This window comes from Candoia aspera, chromosome 2 (genome assembly GCF_035149785.1).
Source record: "Candoia aspera isolate rCanAsp1 chromosome 2, rCanAsp1.hap2, whole genome shotgun sequence".
NCBI lineage: Eukaryota > Metazoa > Chordata > Lepidosauria > Squamata > Boidae > Candoia > Candoia aspera.
In genome coordinates this window covers 204,937,705-204,953,536 of record NC_086154.1, presented here as the reverse complement: position 1 = coordinate 204,953,536, position 15,832 = coordinate 204,937,705, and the positions used below count along the sequence as shown (strand labels likewise).

At 37.4% G+C, this 15,832-nt stretch overlaps 1 protein-coding gene across 1 annotated transcript in view; it reads left to right on the top strand.

Annotated features, from left to right (window-relative positions):
- Positions 1-15,832, top strand: part of CNTNAP4 (contactin associated protein family member 4) — a 267,774-nt gene that overhangs the window by 191,647 nt on the left and 60,295 nt on the right. The window contains exons 10-12 of the mRNA XM_063295227.1: positions 1,104-1,275; positions 6,681-6,787; positions 8,745-8,864. Of these exons, the coding sequence (XP_063151297.1) occupies positions 1,104-1,275; positions 6,681-6,787; positions 8,745-8,864 (399 nt within the window). The remainder of the gene's footprint in view (positions 1-1,103; positions 1,276-6,680; positions 6,788-8,744; positions 8,865-15,832) is intronic.

The following is a 15,832-nucleotide window of genomic DNA, read 5'->3' as shown; positions in this document are numbered from 1 at the left end:
TAAACTAATGGTTTCAGTCCAATAAATAATTTTTAACTAAAGGCAAAGCCACATTTGTGAAGAAAATGTACATACATAGGTCATCTGAATGCCATCTATATAATTTAAAAGAACATGAACTACTGGATGAAAAAAATAGATAGAATGTATTCCTAATTTTCATATAAAATTCCTTCCAACAAAAAGTCTGAATGTTATAATGGAGCATTTGTAAGGAACATTTGCAAAGAAGCTTTAATGCAATTGTTACTATTATTTCTCAAAGTTTCATTCTGAATGGGAATTTCCTTACTTCACTTATAAACAGGTTTCATTATGAACCGTGTTTAAGTTATTGAATATTATGAGACAAGACATCCTTTGAATAATAAGACTTAGAAGGTAATACTTTTTTATTAATATCAACGAAGGGTTAGGGTGCATTAATCATAAGGCACCACTGTCTTAGGAAAAAAAGACATCAGTAATGGAAAAGGCATCATTTGCCATGTTCCATAGCCTATTGGCATTCATATTTCAAACTGATGACTATTCAAAGGACTTTTGCAACTGGAAGGGGAATTACAAAGAATATGAAAACTTACAAATTTGCATATCCTCTTTATGATGCGATCAATGTATTTTCCTTTCTGCTAGCATCTTTTGGGCATTACCTAACTTTCTATTTGTTTCCATTTTTCTTTTGTTGATACATTGACAGTGCTCATCTTAAAAATAACAACCATAGCCTTTTATAATAATGTTAATTATGTTAAAAATCAACTTGTTCATTATAACTTGCATTTTGTTCAAGAAAAAAAAATACAGTGGCATTATAGTGTTTCCATGGTAATTCCATCAATGGGAAAAGTTAATCAGATACTTCTTAGTACTTAGCACAAAGCATACAAAATAACTGTATTTCCTCAAGTCATTAAAAGAATACTATTTATTTTGTTCTGGAATTTCAGAATAACATAAGAATTAAGTTGGAATCTTGAATTTTACTTACCAGTACATGGTAAGTCTATCAGTGGGACTTGCTTCTAAGCAGGTATTTGCAGCATTACACTGTAAGTTTAATTATTTTTCCCAGTTAATCATTTTCATGTTTTACTTTCCAGGATGCCCTATTAAGGTCAACAGCTCAGAATGTAAGAACCCTTACAGTAGCTTCCTTGGATGTATGAAACAAATTTCCATTGATGGCAAACCTGTAGATTTAATTTCAGTTCAACAAAATTCAGTGGGACATTTCAGTGACCTTCAGATAGATTTGTGTGGCATTATAGATAGGTAAGAGATATTTCAGTCAAAAAGGTTGATTTTTGATTGCTGCTGAGATTAAAACATTTAGATATTTTCAACTTGCTTTTCTTTCTGGTCCTTATATAAGTTGGGAAGATATAAAGATAAGATCACAACTGCTTTTCCCTTATGGTATACTTTAAAAAGTGGGAAGTTTTAGTTCCTTGAAGAAGGAGGGCAAATTTCTTGTCTCTCCATTAAATACTTTTGTCCTAGAATCTCAAACTGTTCTGCAGTGCAAAGTTTCTCAATCTATATTTCGGACTATTTTCTTTGGTTTGGTGGCACTTAGTGAACTATGCTCAACATTATTTTAAGGATAACATAAGCATTGAAATGTCTTGTTCAAATGTATCTGAGTCATAGATAATAAATTCATTTGCTATAATTTGCTCTGTTTGGTATCTATACATTAGCTATATCTATTTACTGTCTCATGAGTCCAGATTATTCAATTTATCCAGGGAAGGCATTGGGGCAGCCAGATGAAAAGATTATGATGAATATTAAAATTCTGCACTGTTCTATACAGTTGTCAAATAAGCAGATCTGTTGTCTTCCTTTCCTAAGGCATAAACAAAATGTTTCCATACATTCATAAATAACACTAACAAAAGACTGGGCAGTATTAAATTTAGCAGTTTCAAGATCTAAAGGGTTTTTTTTCCTTCAAAGGAATTTCTCATCTGTAGATTACAATTTTCTGTAGTCTAGAACTGTACACCCAAGAATTTATGTTGTTTCTCTAAAATTTTTCTATAGAATTTCTGATTCAGATGATCCCTTATCATTTTATTATTTTTACCACCTACATTTTGTTACATGAAAATTGTATGACACAAACATTTACAAACTGTCTTTGAGAGATTGAGCCCTTGAAAAGAACAGCATGTCCCAAACCATTGGGTCCTTGCACTGCTTTACAAATTTACAAATGCTTTACAAAGACAGATGTTTGTAAGAGAAGACCTTTTTCAAAGCTAGATTGTTGCTGTTGTTTAGATTGCTTGTTGTTTTGGTTCACTTCCCTTAAATAATATTCACATGGTATATGAATTAATAATCAAATATTTTGTAGGAATTGAGAGAGCAGACAGAGCAATCCAAGCATCACTATAATTTGGAGTTAGGGTTAGGGTGAGGATCTGCTGAAATAATGTAGTGGTAGAAAATGCTGTTTCTCATCATGGCTACAATGGGTCAATAACATTTTAACATTCATGATGGAATGGAACCCTTTCCTATGAGCCTGAAAAAAAGTTGTGGCTGCTTTAAAATTAATGTGACTCTTAAAACAGCCACAACATCTGTTCAGGCTAATCCAGAAGCTCTTTTGAAAGGCTGTTGTGCAAAAACACTTGTTCAGAATAAATTTCAAAGGGTGCCCAGCCATAGTCATGATTCTGTAAGAAGGAAGAGACACTCAGAGCAGACACTGCTCTGTGGCCATTAATAACTGATCAGGAAAAGCAGTAGAAAAGGCTTCCACAACAGAGGAAATACTGATAAAAGGGGGTACCAGAGTTGAACAAGGTAGGGAATATAAGTTCAGGATCAGCCACAATTTATTCAACAGCTGTTGACTGTTTGTAATGGCAACCCATCCAGAATTACAATAAGATTCAATTTCTAAACATGTTGTTCAGGTTTCCAGGAAGCTAAACCCAGTTCATGACTACCCCAGGGAGCCCTAGACCATGACAGCTGTCCAGTCAATGAAAATGCAGGGTGGCCAAGTGGTCAGAACTGTATAAGAGTATCAGCCCATCTATCCTCTCATAAAAGCTTGCCAATCCAGACCTCAGTATTGCAAGACCAATCGAGCTAATTCTCTTAGCTAATATAGTTCTAATATAGTTCATATTTCAGACAAAACTTTGGCCTGTAATAATCAGTTTTATGGATCTGAACTCTGTGTACATTTTGCTACAATTTTAGCAAACTGTTTTGCAATGGAATCTCACTACATTAAAAAAAAAAAAAAAGCTTTGGAAACATCAGTTCATTAAATTCTTGACTATTTTTTCTTATGTCATCCAGACCTAGATATTTTTTAATGCTTTTTATGGTGCTTTTGACTACATCCACAAAACTCTTAGTGCCTGCTTTTCCTTTGTGATCTATCATAACCATGAGTATGTATGCCCTCTGAAGAATTATTAGAATGATCCTACTTCTTATAAAAATACGAAAATTATTTGATCTTTTTTCTCTGTATATGCTGAAACTACAGCTTGTTTAAGGATATGTCTTACTTTCCATTACCCTTCCTTATCCTACATCAGAAGATTTTGTAAACAATTTCCTGAATGGTTTAGGACTTCAAATATCCTTTGCCTTGAATATAATAAGGATATAAAGGCTGCAAAAATTGTGTCTTTGCACAGCTGCTTTGTAAGTTGCTCCTGGCTGTCTCTGGACATACCACAGTATGGCAGATATGTGCATGAACTTGGAAAGAGTGCATGGTGGAGCACCTGTTTCCAAACTTTTGCCCTGCTCCTGCACATTGCAAAGCATCTATTTTACATGCTTTGCATCAGCCAACAATGTAACCAGTGCTGCACATAATGCTTACAGGTCTGTGCAGCAATTACTTTATATTGGGTTGGGGGAGGAGGGGAATGGAATTTCTTTGAACTGAGGGCTAAATTTTTCTAGGCTAGCACATCTGGGACAGAACCACCTCAGTGCCATCCCCTGTCTCAAGTGACCTGTGATGTTTTTGCCTGGAGCCAGCCATAAACCATTTGCAAACACAAACAGTCTGGAAAGTTTCTTTCCCCCAACTCAGCAGGTTAGCTCAGTTGTTAAACTGCATTAGTTTATAAAGGAACAAAAACTGTTTCCTAGCCTCATCCCTCCACAGAGGTGATTTTTAGGAGAGTACTTGGAAACAGCTCATTCCTTTCCTGCCTAATAGCCACTCCCCCCAACTCCTTGTAGCAGAACCTTTCATTGGCTTGCATTAATATTAATATTTTTAACATAATTGCAAAGTGGGTCTGAATTTTCAAATGGAGGCACACTACTAGGGACCAGTGAACTAACTTTCCTTTTTATTCCTTCTTCCTCCCAGCACAGGTCTTTAAATATTGCCTTTACTAATATATTACTTTACAAATACATTTTTCCTATCTGTTCAATTGTGACTGATTCTTGGAGACTGTCTGGACAAGTCTTTGCAGTTTTCTTGGCAGTTTTTTCAGAAGTGGTTTGCCACTGCCTTCTTCCTAGGGCAGAGAGAAAATGATTGCCCCAAGGTCAACCAGCTGGCTTTGTGCCTAAAGCGGGACTAGAACTCACGGTCTCCCAGTTCCTAGCCTGATGCCTTTAACCACTACACCAAACTGGCTGTCAATTACTAATATTAATGGAAGGTATTTAAAATTTTGTAGTAAGAGAAGGAGGCCAATGTCTAAAATATGAGGAACAGATCATCATCCTATTTGTTTGCAGCAATGGTAGTCAACATCCAGAGATTTTCTTGAGTAAATGGATGCTTTTGGATCAGTGAGGCCCATTATAGTGGCCATTTTAAGAAGAGACAAATCCCCTGTGGCAGCCATTTTGTGAGTGTACCCACCCCATGGTCTCAAACTCCCAAATGTATCTCCAGCTCAAAACTCAATTGTCTGTGTTTTCAGTGAGGAATCAGTAATTGATGGATTGTTAAAAAAGAAAAAGAAAAGTATAACATTCTGGTTTGCTTTAATCCATTACATTTTTTTTCTAAAAATAAAACTGAAGAATCCATTTAATCACCCCCTAAATTGAAATATTATTAAAGTTAATAAAACTAATAGCAGAAAAAACTAACCATAGTTCTCACCTCATTTGTTAAAATGTTTACTAAACATCCATCAATTCATAGTAGAATAGCTGATTTCAGCAAGGTGTTAAAATGGCAGTGTTGCCCTTTTAAATCAAGTGCTTTCCATGTCATCCCAGAAAAGTCCATACAATGAAACTAATCAATGTGTATCATCTAATTGGGGGATAGTAGATGCTCCCTCCTTTGATTTAAAAGTGTGGGATTATTTCTTCTTTTACTTCCTTTGGGGGGGGAAAGTCTTGACTGTTTTACTCATATTCTTCTTTGTTCATCTGCACAGCCTACATAGCCATATATTATGATTGATACATTTTCTTAATTTATGGTGTTTAAAATCTGTACAATCAGGGTGTTCAATTCCATGGACTAATGTGATTTCATACAACCAAACACAGACCGTCAAAGGACATATATGAAGAAAGACATGGTTGGGTACATTAAGTCCCCATTGTCTTAACACATTCTAGTGTTTGAATATCAGAAGAGAGCTTATCTGATAATTTTAATCAGCATCTCTGGAAAAAATGGTTCAAATAAAAATAGTGGTTTTCCATGCATTATATAATTTATTTTATGCCCACCCATTCTAAGTGCCTAGCAAATAAAATGAATATAAAATAGTATTTCAGATTAAATTATTTCTTATGCTTCCAATAAAACATATGCTTGTGGTCAGTCTGCAACCAGAGCTTATATATGACATATTTTAGACACGTAAGGTGGATCAGATGCAAGACTACCAAGAAACTGTATGGCTGTAGACTAAATTAGAAAGTTAAAATAAAAATCTCAGAAGGCAGCAGTAGGAAACCCCTTCCATGTTGCTGCCAAGAAAACTACATGTACAGTAGGTATTCATGAAGTCTCTGGGAGTTGAGTTCAATCTGAAGAAGTTTCTATCTTTTTTATTGGCTAGGGTAAAGGATGGTGGTTGGTTTGATAGTAAATTAAGATAATATTTGCTAAGATCCAATATTATTGATAAGACATATATTATTAGAAGAGTACAGTATTCTTTATGTCCATACTCCAGGAAATAAAGCCAGTCTGCTCACTTGAGGGAATGATATTAAAGGCAAAACTGAAATACTTTGGCCACATAATGAGAAGACAGGACACCCTGGAGAAGATGCTGATGCTAGGGAGAGTGGAGGGCAAAAGGAAGAGGGGCCGACCAAGGGCAAGGTGGATGGATGATATTCTAGAGGTGACGGACTCATCCCTGGGGGAGCTGGGGGTGTTGACGACCGACAGTAAGCTCTGGTGTGGGCTGGTCCATGAAGTCACAAAGAGTCGGAAGCGACTAAACGAATAAACAACAAACACAGTATTCCAGAATGCTGATGATTCTCTCCAGGGTGTAGGTATTCTAGTTGTACTCAGTTCACAAATACTTGAATTCATACTGAATCCTTTCTCTATATTTCTTTCTAATTACCTTAATATATTGCTGAAATGATTGCCCACAACTCATGGTACCAATAAATAGGTGCAATAAAATCTATACTATACCTCAATGTTATTCTAAAATATTTTTATATTTATTTTGACTTTGTAGATGTCTGCCCAATTATTGTGAACATGGTGGTGAATGCTCACAGTCCTGGAACAGTTTTTATTGCAACTGTGCAAACACAGGTTACACGGGGGCTACATGTCATTATTGTAAGTCTTAAAATATTTGGTAATAATTTAAAAATTTTAGAGCACAGTGTTATTTGTTTATGGAATGCATAGTTTCCCAGTTTTAAAAAAAATGTGGAGTGCTGTTCTAATTTACACAATAATCAGAATTATCTATATACAAACCATTTCCCTGTTTATTTCAAAGCTGAATAATGTACTTGCAAGATTGCTGGCATTCAACCCTATAAAAAAATCAAGCTTTTACAGGTAGTCCTTGGATTACAGTGGCAACTGGGATTGGGAACTCTGTCACTAAGCGATGTGGTTGTAAAGCATGATGTCACATGACTATGTTGCCTAGCGATGGCAATTCCGGCAGTCCCAGCTGCTGTTGTTAGATGAGGACCATGTGGGTCGTTAAGCAAGGTCCTCATTTGATTACGACTTCTGACTTCCTTCCAACTTCCCTATTGACTTTGCTTGTGGGAAGCTGGCAGTGAATTTCAGAAATCACAATCATATGACTGTCGGGACAATGGCCAGAACTCCAAGGAGCTGTCATAAGTCTGCCTCATTCAGCGCTTTTGTAACTTTGGTCACTCAATGAATGGTCGTAACCCGAGGGCTGCCTGTACCTTCTGCAGTATTCCTGGTTATATTGCAGGCAGCTCATCCTCACAGTCTTCCTGCAGTGTGAAGATACCATACTGACTGTTTGCTGTGGACATGTCCTCGCAACAGAACCTTCATCTTGCAGGCAGCCTGCTGCTGAGGCAGCAGGAAGGCAATCTAGGGTGTTTTGGCATGAACCTCATGCTTTTCCTAGGAAAGCAGAAGACAATTTCTCACCTGGACAAGGCAAGGTACACTGGGGTGTGAGGTGAAGCATGTGTTTCCCTGCAATTGGCCCAGTGAGTCTGCTGGGGACTGCCTCCTACCATCCTGGGCCTGGGCTTGGTGTCTGTTCTGCAGTTCTTGTTCTTTCGGCTGCAAGGGAGAAGCTCAGCTTTTGCCGCACTTCCTTTTCCTCCCCTCCCACCCCAACAATTTGATCTAGACCAGTGTTTCTCAACCTTAGCAACTTTAAGATGTGTGGACTTCAACTCCCAGTATTCCCCAGCCAGCAAGCCAGCTAGGGAGTTCTGGGAGTTGAACTCCATACATCTTTAAATTGCCAAGGTTGAGAAGCACTGATCTAGGCATTTCACAGCCCTGAAATTGACAAGATTGTCCTTGGATTAATGCAGGGAATTGAAGATATGATTAAAAGGACTCTGCTCTGGAGCTTCTGAAACCTTGTAGGGAATTCCCTTCCCAGTGCGCCTGGTATCAGGGAAGCCTTGGTTTCTCTGTTTCTCTCCTATCGAATGTTCTTCTAAAAAGTTCATTCATTTATAGAATGTAACCAGTTGCAGGCATGGTTTCAATATACAGCCATTTTTTTTCTTTTCCTCTCTCTCTCTCTCTTTCCTTACTGATGATCAGAGCTATATATAGTATATGCTGTGATTTGACAGAATTAATAATGTGATTTCTCAAACTCCAGTTCTTCAACAATACAAATCATTGCATAATCCCTCCCATATTCTTGCCCAACATTTATAATATTTAACATTTTATATGTGGATAAATCTTTACAACCCAGGCAACTGACAATGATAGCACTCCGTACCAGTTTTCTCCTTTGTGATCGTACCTTTTGTTTGGCATTCTATGACTGAGTTGTTGGCCACTAACTCCTGCAATTTCTTATCTGACTGCTATTGCTCAGAAAGTAAAGAGAAACACCCATCCAGTTATTTTCTTTTGATAGGTACCAGTGTTGTTTACTGATGTCAAATGATGATACAACTTTTACTGCATTATTTTCTCCTTATTTGCTTGAGTGTTGCACGTATGTGGAAGATTTCAGCCTCCATCTTCACAATTGTTTGTTCCCTCAAATAAAACTCAGAACGATACTCTTATGTTTGTAATGGGAGATGTCCTTTTGCAGCTATATATGAGCAATCATGTGAAGCATACAAGCACAGAGGAAACACTTCAGCCTTTTACTACATTGATTCAGATGGGAGTGGCCCCCTAGGGCCATTTCTTGTATACTGCAATATGACAGGTAAGGTGATGCATTCCCGTTACTCACGGTTATATACTCATTATATTGAAATATAATCTATCAAACATGAAGTGTTCCTATTTTCAAGCTTGTGAGTTGAAAGCACAAAGAGACTGAAGGTGACTTCTCAGTTCAGGTTATTGGAAATGAATTAGACAGGAAATTACAATAACAATAGCTTCAGACTAGGGATGCAGGGACCTTCCTGGTTTGCTTTTTGTAACTCTGACATTTTTTTTCAAGCATGAGTTTATATCACCTCTTCCTATAACAATTTGCATTTTAATTTTTTTTATGCCAAGTAAAAATGTGTGGGAATGCTTGCATAGACATTTTTGTGCATCCAAGCTGACAAGCAATTTTATACATATTTCTCTTGTTTTGTACAGTTTTCCCACTGACATATGCCTTTCTGTGGGCGATTTTCCATAAAATATGCATTTTGTATATGTATTGTATGTTGTATAAATTTATTGTAGGAGCAGCAATGTACAATCCAGAAAGGTGAAAAATTTGAAGGATAATTAAAATCTAGTGTATACATTAAATTAGGAAATTCAGGTAGTTCACTTGATATTATCATGTCAACCAAATGTATGTTCTCCCATTGCCTGTGAAGTTACCATTACTTCTCTGAAATGTTTTTTGTTTTGTTTTTGTGTTTTAGCAGTTTTGCTTTGGCTAAGTAAGCATTCCCAAGGATACAAGGAATTGAAAAGAAAGTTACATTATGAAGGAAACACTAAGTTTATGGCATATTTTAATTTATTCTGAACATAAAACCTAATGCCATTTCTTTTCCTATAATGGCTGGCTTATGCAAATTGAAAATAATTTATTATATTGGTTTGAGTGTTTTTTTTTCTTCCCTACTAGAACTTTAGACACCAGGCACATATCTGGGTTTACCATCACTAGACAGCATGATCTAGCCAAATACTCAAAACAAACAATGGGGTACTCATTGGGGTACTCTTTTCTTACACTGAAGTTTATGCAACTTTAAGTGATCGACATCTTTTTGAAATAATATACATAAATAGATTCATGGGAATTTTTTTTAATGTTAAAGATGTTGATATTATGTTAAATCATGTCACAAAACTTTGGAATTTATTTTTGAAGAGTTATGGCTATATTGATCCTTGGGTATTGAAACAAGAATTATTTTGAAAAATTGGAAAAATAGTAATTTTTCCTGATATGAAGCATTGGATATAAGAAATGTATAACTTATCTTTTTTTTTTAAAGGTAATTTTATCTACTATTTTTTTTTTTTTTTTAAAGACTCAATATGTTGTTCTTTGGCATAGATTTTATCTTTCCTAATGTTAGAGAACGATTTTTAAGGTTGATTTAGAAACTGGTTTGACATTTGATGAATATGTGTGTATATAGATAAGGTTTCTCCTGACTCCCCTTTTTTGGCACGGGGTTTGTTTTGCTTTTTGTTAAGTTGTTGGTTTTCTGTTTTGTTTTTCATGTATTTCTCTTTCCGCCCCCCCCCTTTTTTTTACTTCTAGATGTAAAACTTGTTAATAAACCTAAATTAAAAAAAAGAAAAAAAAAACATGCTAGATGGAAATATTGGGAGTTAACGTTCCAACAAATCTGGAGGGTACCTTGGAGATTTAACAGAGACTTAACACAGGCTGTTTCTTATTTTTATTCCCTTTGCCAAAATTACATGATTGTACTCCTTAATTATAAGAAAATTGGGTTTTGATTATAATGTAAAAGGTGTAAAGTAGGCATATAGGAAGAATGCAGACACCTCTAGACTGCCATGGTATAATTACGGTGTACATTCCAAGGATAAAAGAAAGAACCGAATCATTTGCTTGTTTTATTGCTGAAAAGCTTTGCTCTACCATCTCCTTAAATATGATAGCATATAGGCAAAGAAATTGTAATATCTCATTAACTTAGTATGCAATTGCGAAAATAAATCTTCCAAAATACATACGAAAAATTAATTTCCCTGACAGGAAAATGAACAAACATTTCATGGTTTCCTTTTCTTTTCCTGTGGTCTTTTGATAATGTTCAGGCAGAATGCTATGAGGCAATAATCTAATGATGAGTACCAGATAAAGGATCAACAGCTCTCTTATTTGAACTGCTTCTCATTCTTCACTAAGCACCTAATTCACTCCATTAAAGCACTGCAGAACTCGTCTATAGTAATGCAGTCAAGGACAATATCATAATAATGATGCACATTTTTTTTACAATGTGCACTTACTTGAGCAGTAAAATTGCCAGAATGAATAGCCTATGCTACAATTCTTCAAAATTATCTCATGCTTTTTTTTCCTCTGGATGTAGACTCAGGGTGACTGTGGATGCCCGGTGTCTCAACATTGGCCACTTAGATGCCATAAAGTTGCTCCTTGAGCATCGTCCTATTTTCCCATCAAACTGTAAGGCAACAATAGTAAATTCTCTCCAGACAGCCTCAGCCCTCCTCCCTTCATTAATATTGAAGCAGTTGGTGTAGCCATAGCAAATATGACCTTTAGATAAACTTCAAGAACAGAGATTGTAAATGGTAGTTGAAAATGAGAATTGGGGAAGCATAATCTTGGGGAACATCAAGAGCTGCACATCATCTTCCCCTATTGCCACAATAGGCATTATGTGGGTAGTAAGAATTGAACACAACTGAAATAAGGGAAAAACAACAAACAATGTGGCTGCTATCTGATTTTGCTGAATTTGTTGCTGGCACTATACAGACCTTGGGGCAGGATAAAATTAGTGTCCCCACCCAAAAAAATCTCAAAACACCAGGCATTGTCCATGCACAGTTACATATTTTCAATATGTTTTGCCCAGCAAAAAGCTTAGAGCACTTCTGTCAATCTGTGAAATGCAACCTCTTGTGTTGCTTCTTGGCTCCCATTTCTTAGGATTCCTTATTTGAAATAATGCAGTAATGATAAAAAGTACAGTTTGCAAATTTTTTCCACACTGAGTAGGAACAAAGGGAAGGGCTGTATCTTGGTAGTGGACATAAAGCTCAGATTAAAACAGTGGACCATGCTTTGCTTTGCTTTTTTTTTTTTTTTTAGCATGGGTCTGTACAAAACTGTACAATCCGTATAGAACCCTTTTCCATCCTGTTGCCATCTGCAAGTTTTAAGTTACCATTCCCAACTAAGATAGGTTGAAGCCTATGCGATCTAGAAATTCTGAAAAATACAGTTCAACAAATCTAGAGAGGACCTGGTTAGGGAATGCTGCTGGCAAGGAAAATACAGCTCACCATGTTCAGAGTCCAGGCACATTCATGCCTTGCTAATATTGAAAGCCATTCATTCAAGGACCCTGGTAATGAATTATTGCAACTATTGGCATACCTCTTAAAAGGGAGACAGAGGCCCAACTGCTCATTAATTTTTGGTCAAATCAAAGACAGGAAAGGGTTTTAATTTAAACACTTCAAGGATCAAACAGAAGCCCCTTCTGCTAAAGTGAAGTGCAATTTGAGTAATCTGTGTGTATCTAGGAACAGCTGCTGCTGTTCTCTTCAGTCACTCCTTATTCAATACATTAAGCAAATCCCATTGATCAGTTCCCCATCAAGAAATGCAATCTGACGGGATGAATCTTCAGGTTTTGTTTTCTTCCTGTTTCCTCACAGCCCTTCTTCCCTTTTCCCACCAGGGGCAATGCAGACAGATGCCCATAATTTTTTAAGATGCTCCCTTGTCATTGATATCCATGTACCTTTTCTTCTCAGGCAGTTGGAAAGGGAGGTGTTGCTATCCTCTCATATTCAGAGAGATCATTTTCAATATCACAAGCCTCAGGCCAAAAGCTTCAAATCCAATGTCAACCCTCGCACGGAAAGCATTGTTCTTTTGCCCCACTTTGGTTGTGGATAGAATTTTAAAAACTTCTCCCTTTTCAACCCCATTCTTTAAGAGAATCTAACCTTTATGTAAAGAATATATTAATGTTTAATCATGCTTTATGCCACCTTCCCAGATATATTCAGCTAAGCTCACTTACAGAGTAAACTTAAACGTGCCACTTGAGAATAAGGCTTCTGTGGAGTTACTGGGATTTTGCCTAAGCTGCACCAATATAAATGGCAGCTTTATAGCATTGACCCAATCCATGAAGAAACAGATAACCAAATAAAGCACTAAGGTTTATTATTGACATGAATCACCTCATCACATATTCTTGCTACAGCTGATTTACATGCCTTTAATAATACTTATTTGCTGCCAGACATTCCTAAGTTTTCAAAACAAAAGAAACTGAAGGCAAGATGTCCTCTTAAGAATAGTTAAAAGATTTAATTGTAGAATATTAATTTGAATTTCTTCAAAAACAGTACACTTATAAATAAATGGTAAATGGGCTGACCCAGTTGATACTAACAAACTGGAATCCAGCAAGGGCAAAGAATGTTCAAATAATAAAAAAATAAAGTTGGACATAATGTACCCTAAAACATGCTGAGTAGCTGGCTCTAAATTTGACATTCCTGTTTAGCAAGCAGCCTTTCTTGTCACTGCTTTCTAAAATATGACAGTATAATATGCTTTACAGTGTTCCACCTTCAGCAAAGGATCGTTACCTTGTCGTGCTGCTGGAGCTTGAGCACCTCAATGATGCCATGAGCTAAACCGTGAAGGGCCACCCAAGACGGGAAGGTCATGACAGAGAGGTCAGACTAAATATGATCCCTGGGGAAGGTAATGGCAACCCACCCCAGTATTCTTGCCATGAAAACTAAATGGATCAGTACAACCAGAGATATGTCGGTATACCATCGGAAGATGAGACCCCCAGGTTGGAAGATGGTCAAAATGCTACTGGGGAGGAACAGAGGATGAGTTCAACTAGCCCCAGACGTGATGACGCAGCTAGCTCAAAGCTGAAAGGACGGCTAGTGGCCGACGGTGCTGGTGGTGAACGGCGAATCCGATGTTCTAAGGATCAACACACCACACGAACCTGGAATGTAAGATCTATGAGCCAGGGCAAATTGGATGTGGTTATTGGTGAGATGTCAAGATTAAAGATAGACATTCTGGGCATCAGTGAACTGAAATGGACTGGAATGGGCCACTTCACATCAAATGACCACCAGATCTACTACTGTGGACAAGAGGACCACAGAAGAAATGGAGTAGCCTTCATAATTAATAGTAAAGTGGCTAAAGCAGTGCTTGGATACAATCCAAAAAATGAAAGAATGATCTCAATTCGAATTCAGGGCAAGCCATCTAACATCACAGTGATCCAAATATACACCCCAACCACAAATGCTGAAGAAGCTGAAGTAGAGCGGTTCTATGAGAATCTGCAGCACCTACTGGACAACAGGCCTAAAAGAGATGTTATTTTCATCACAGGAGACTGGAATGCTAAGGTGGGCAGTCAAATGACACCTGGAATTACAGGTAAGTATGGCCTGGGAGAACAAAATGAAGCAGGACATAGGCTGATAGAATTTTGCCAAGACAATTCACTCTGCATAACAAACACTCTCTTCCAACAACCTAAGAGACGGCTTTATACATGGACTTCACCAGATGGACAACACCGAAATCAGATTGACTACATCCTTTGCAGCCAAAGGTGGCGGACATCTGTACAGTTGGTAAAAACAAGACCTGGAGCTGACTGTAGTTCAGATCACGAACTTCTTCTTGCACAATTTAGGATCAGACTAAAGAGATTAGGGAAGACCCACAGATCAGCTAGATATGAGCTCACTAATATTCCTAAGGAATATGCAGTGGAGGTGAAGAATCGATTTAAGGGACTGGACTTAGTAGATAGGGTCCCAGAAGAACTCTGGACAGAAGTTCGCAGCATTGTTCAGGAGGCGGCAACAAAATACATCCCAAAGAAAGAGAAAACCAAGAAGGCAAAATGGCTGTCTGCTGAGACACTAGAAGTAGCCCAAGAAAGAAGGAAAGCAAAAGGCAACAGTGATAGGGGGAGATATGCCCAATTAATGCAAAATTCCAGAGGTTAGCCAGAAGAGATAAGGAATTATTTTTAAACAAGCAATGTGCAGAAGTGGAAGAAGACAATAGAATAGGAAGGACAAGAGACCTCTTCCAGAAAATTAGAAACATTGGAGGTAAATTCCAGGCCAAAATGGGTATGATCAAAAACAAAGATGGCAAGGACCTAACAGAAGAAGAAGAGATCAAGAAAAGGTGGCAAGAATATACAGAAGACCTGTATAGGAAGGATAACAATATCAGGGATAGCTTTGATGGTGTGGTCAGTGAGCTAGAGCCAGACATCCTGAAGAGTGAGGTTGAGTGGGCCTTAAGAAGCATTGCTAATAACAAGGCAACAGGAGACGACGGCATCCCAGCTGAACTGTTCAAAATCTTGCAAGATGATGCTGTCGAGGTAATGCATGCTATATGCCAGCAAATTTGGAAAACACAAGAATGGCCTTCAGACTGGAAAAAAATCAACTTATATCCCCATACCAAAAAAAAGGAAACACTAAAGAACGTTCAAACTATCGAACAGTGGCACTCATGTCACATGCCAGTAAGGTAATGCTCAAGATCCTGCAAGGTAGACTTCAGCAATTCACGGAGCGAGAATTGCCAGATGTACAAGCTGGGTTTAGAAAAGGCAGAGGAACTAGGGACCAAATTGCCAATATCCACTGGATAATTGAAAAAGCCAGGGAGTTTCAGAAAAACATCTATTTCTGTTTTATTGACTATTCTAAAGCCTTTGACCCTGTCGACCATAACAAATTGTGGCAAGTTCTTAGTGGTATGGGGATACCAAGTCATCTTGTATGCCTCCTGAAGAATCTGTATAACGACCAAGTAGCAACAGTAAGAACAGACCACGGAACAATGGACTGGTTTAAGATTGGGAAAGGAGTATGGCAGGGCTGTATGCTCTCACCCTACCTATTCAACTTGTATGCAGAACACATCATGCGATAAGCTGGGCTTGAGGA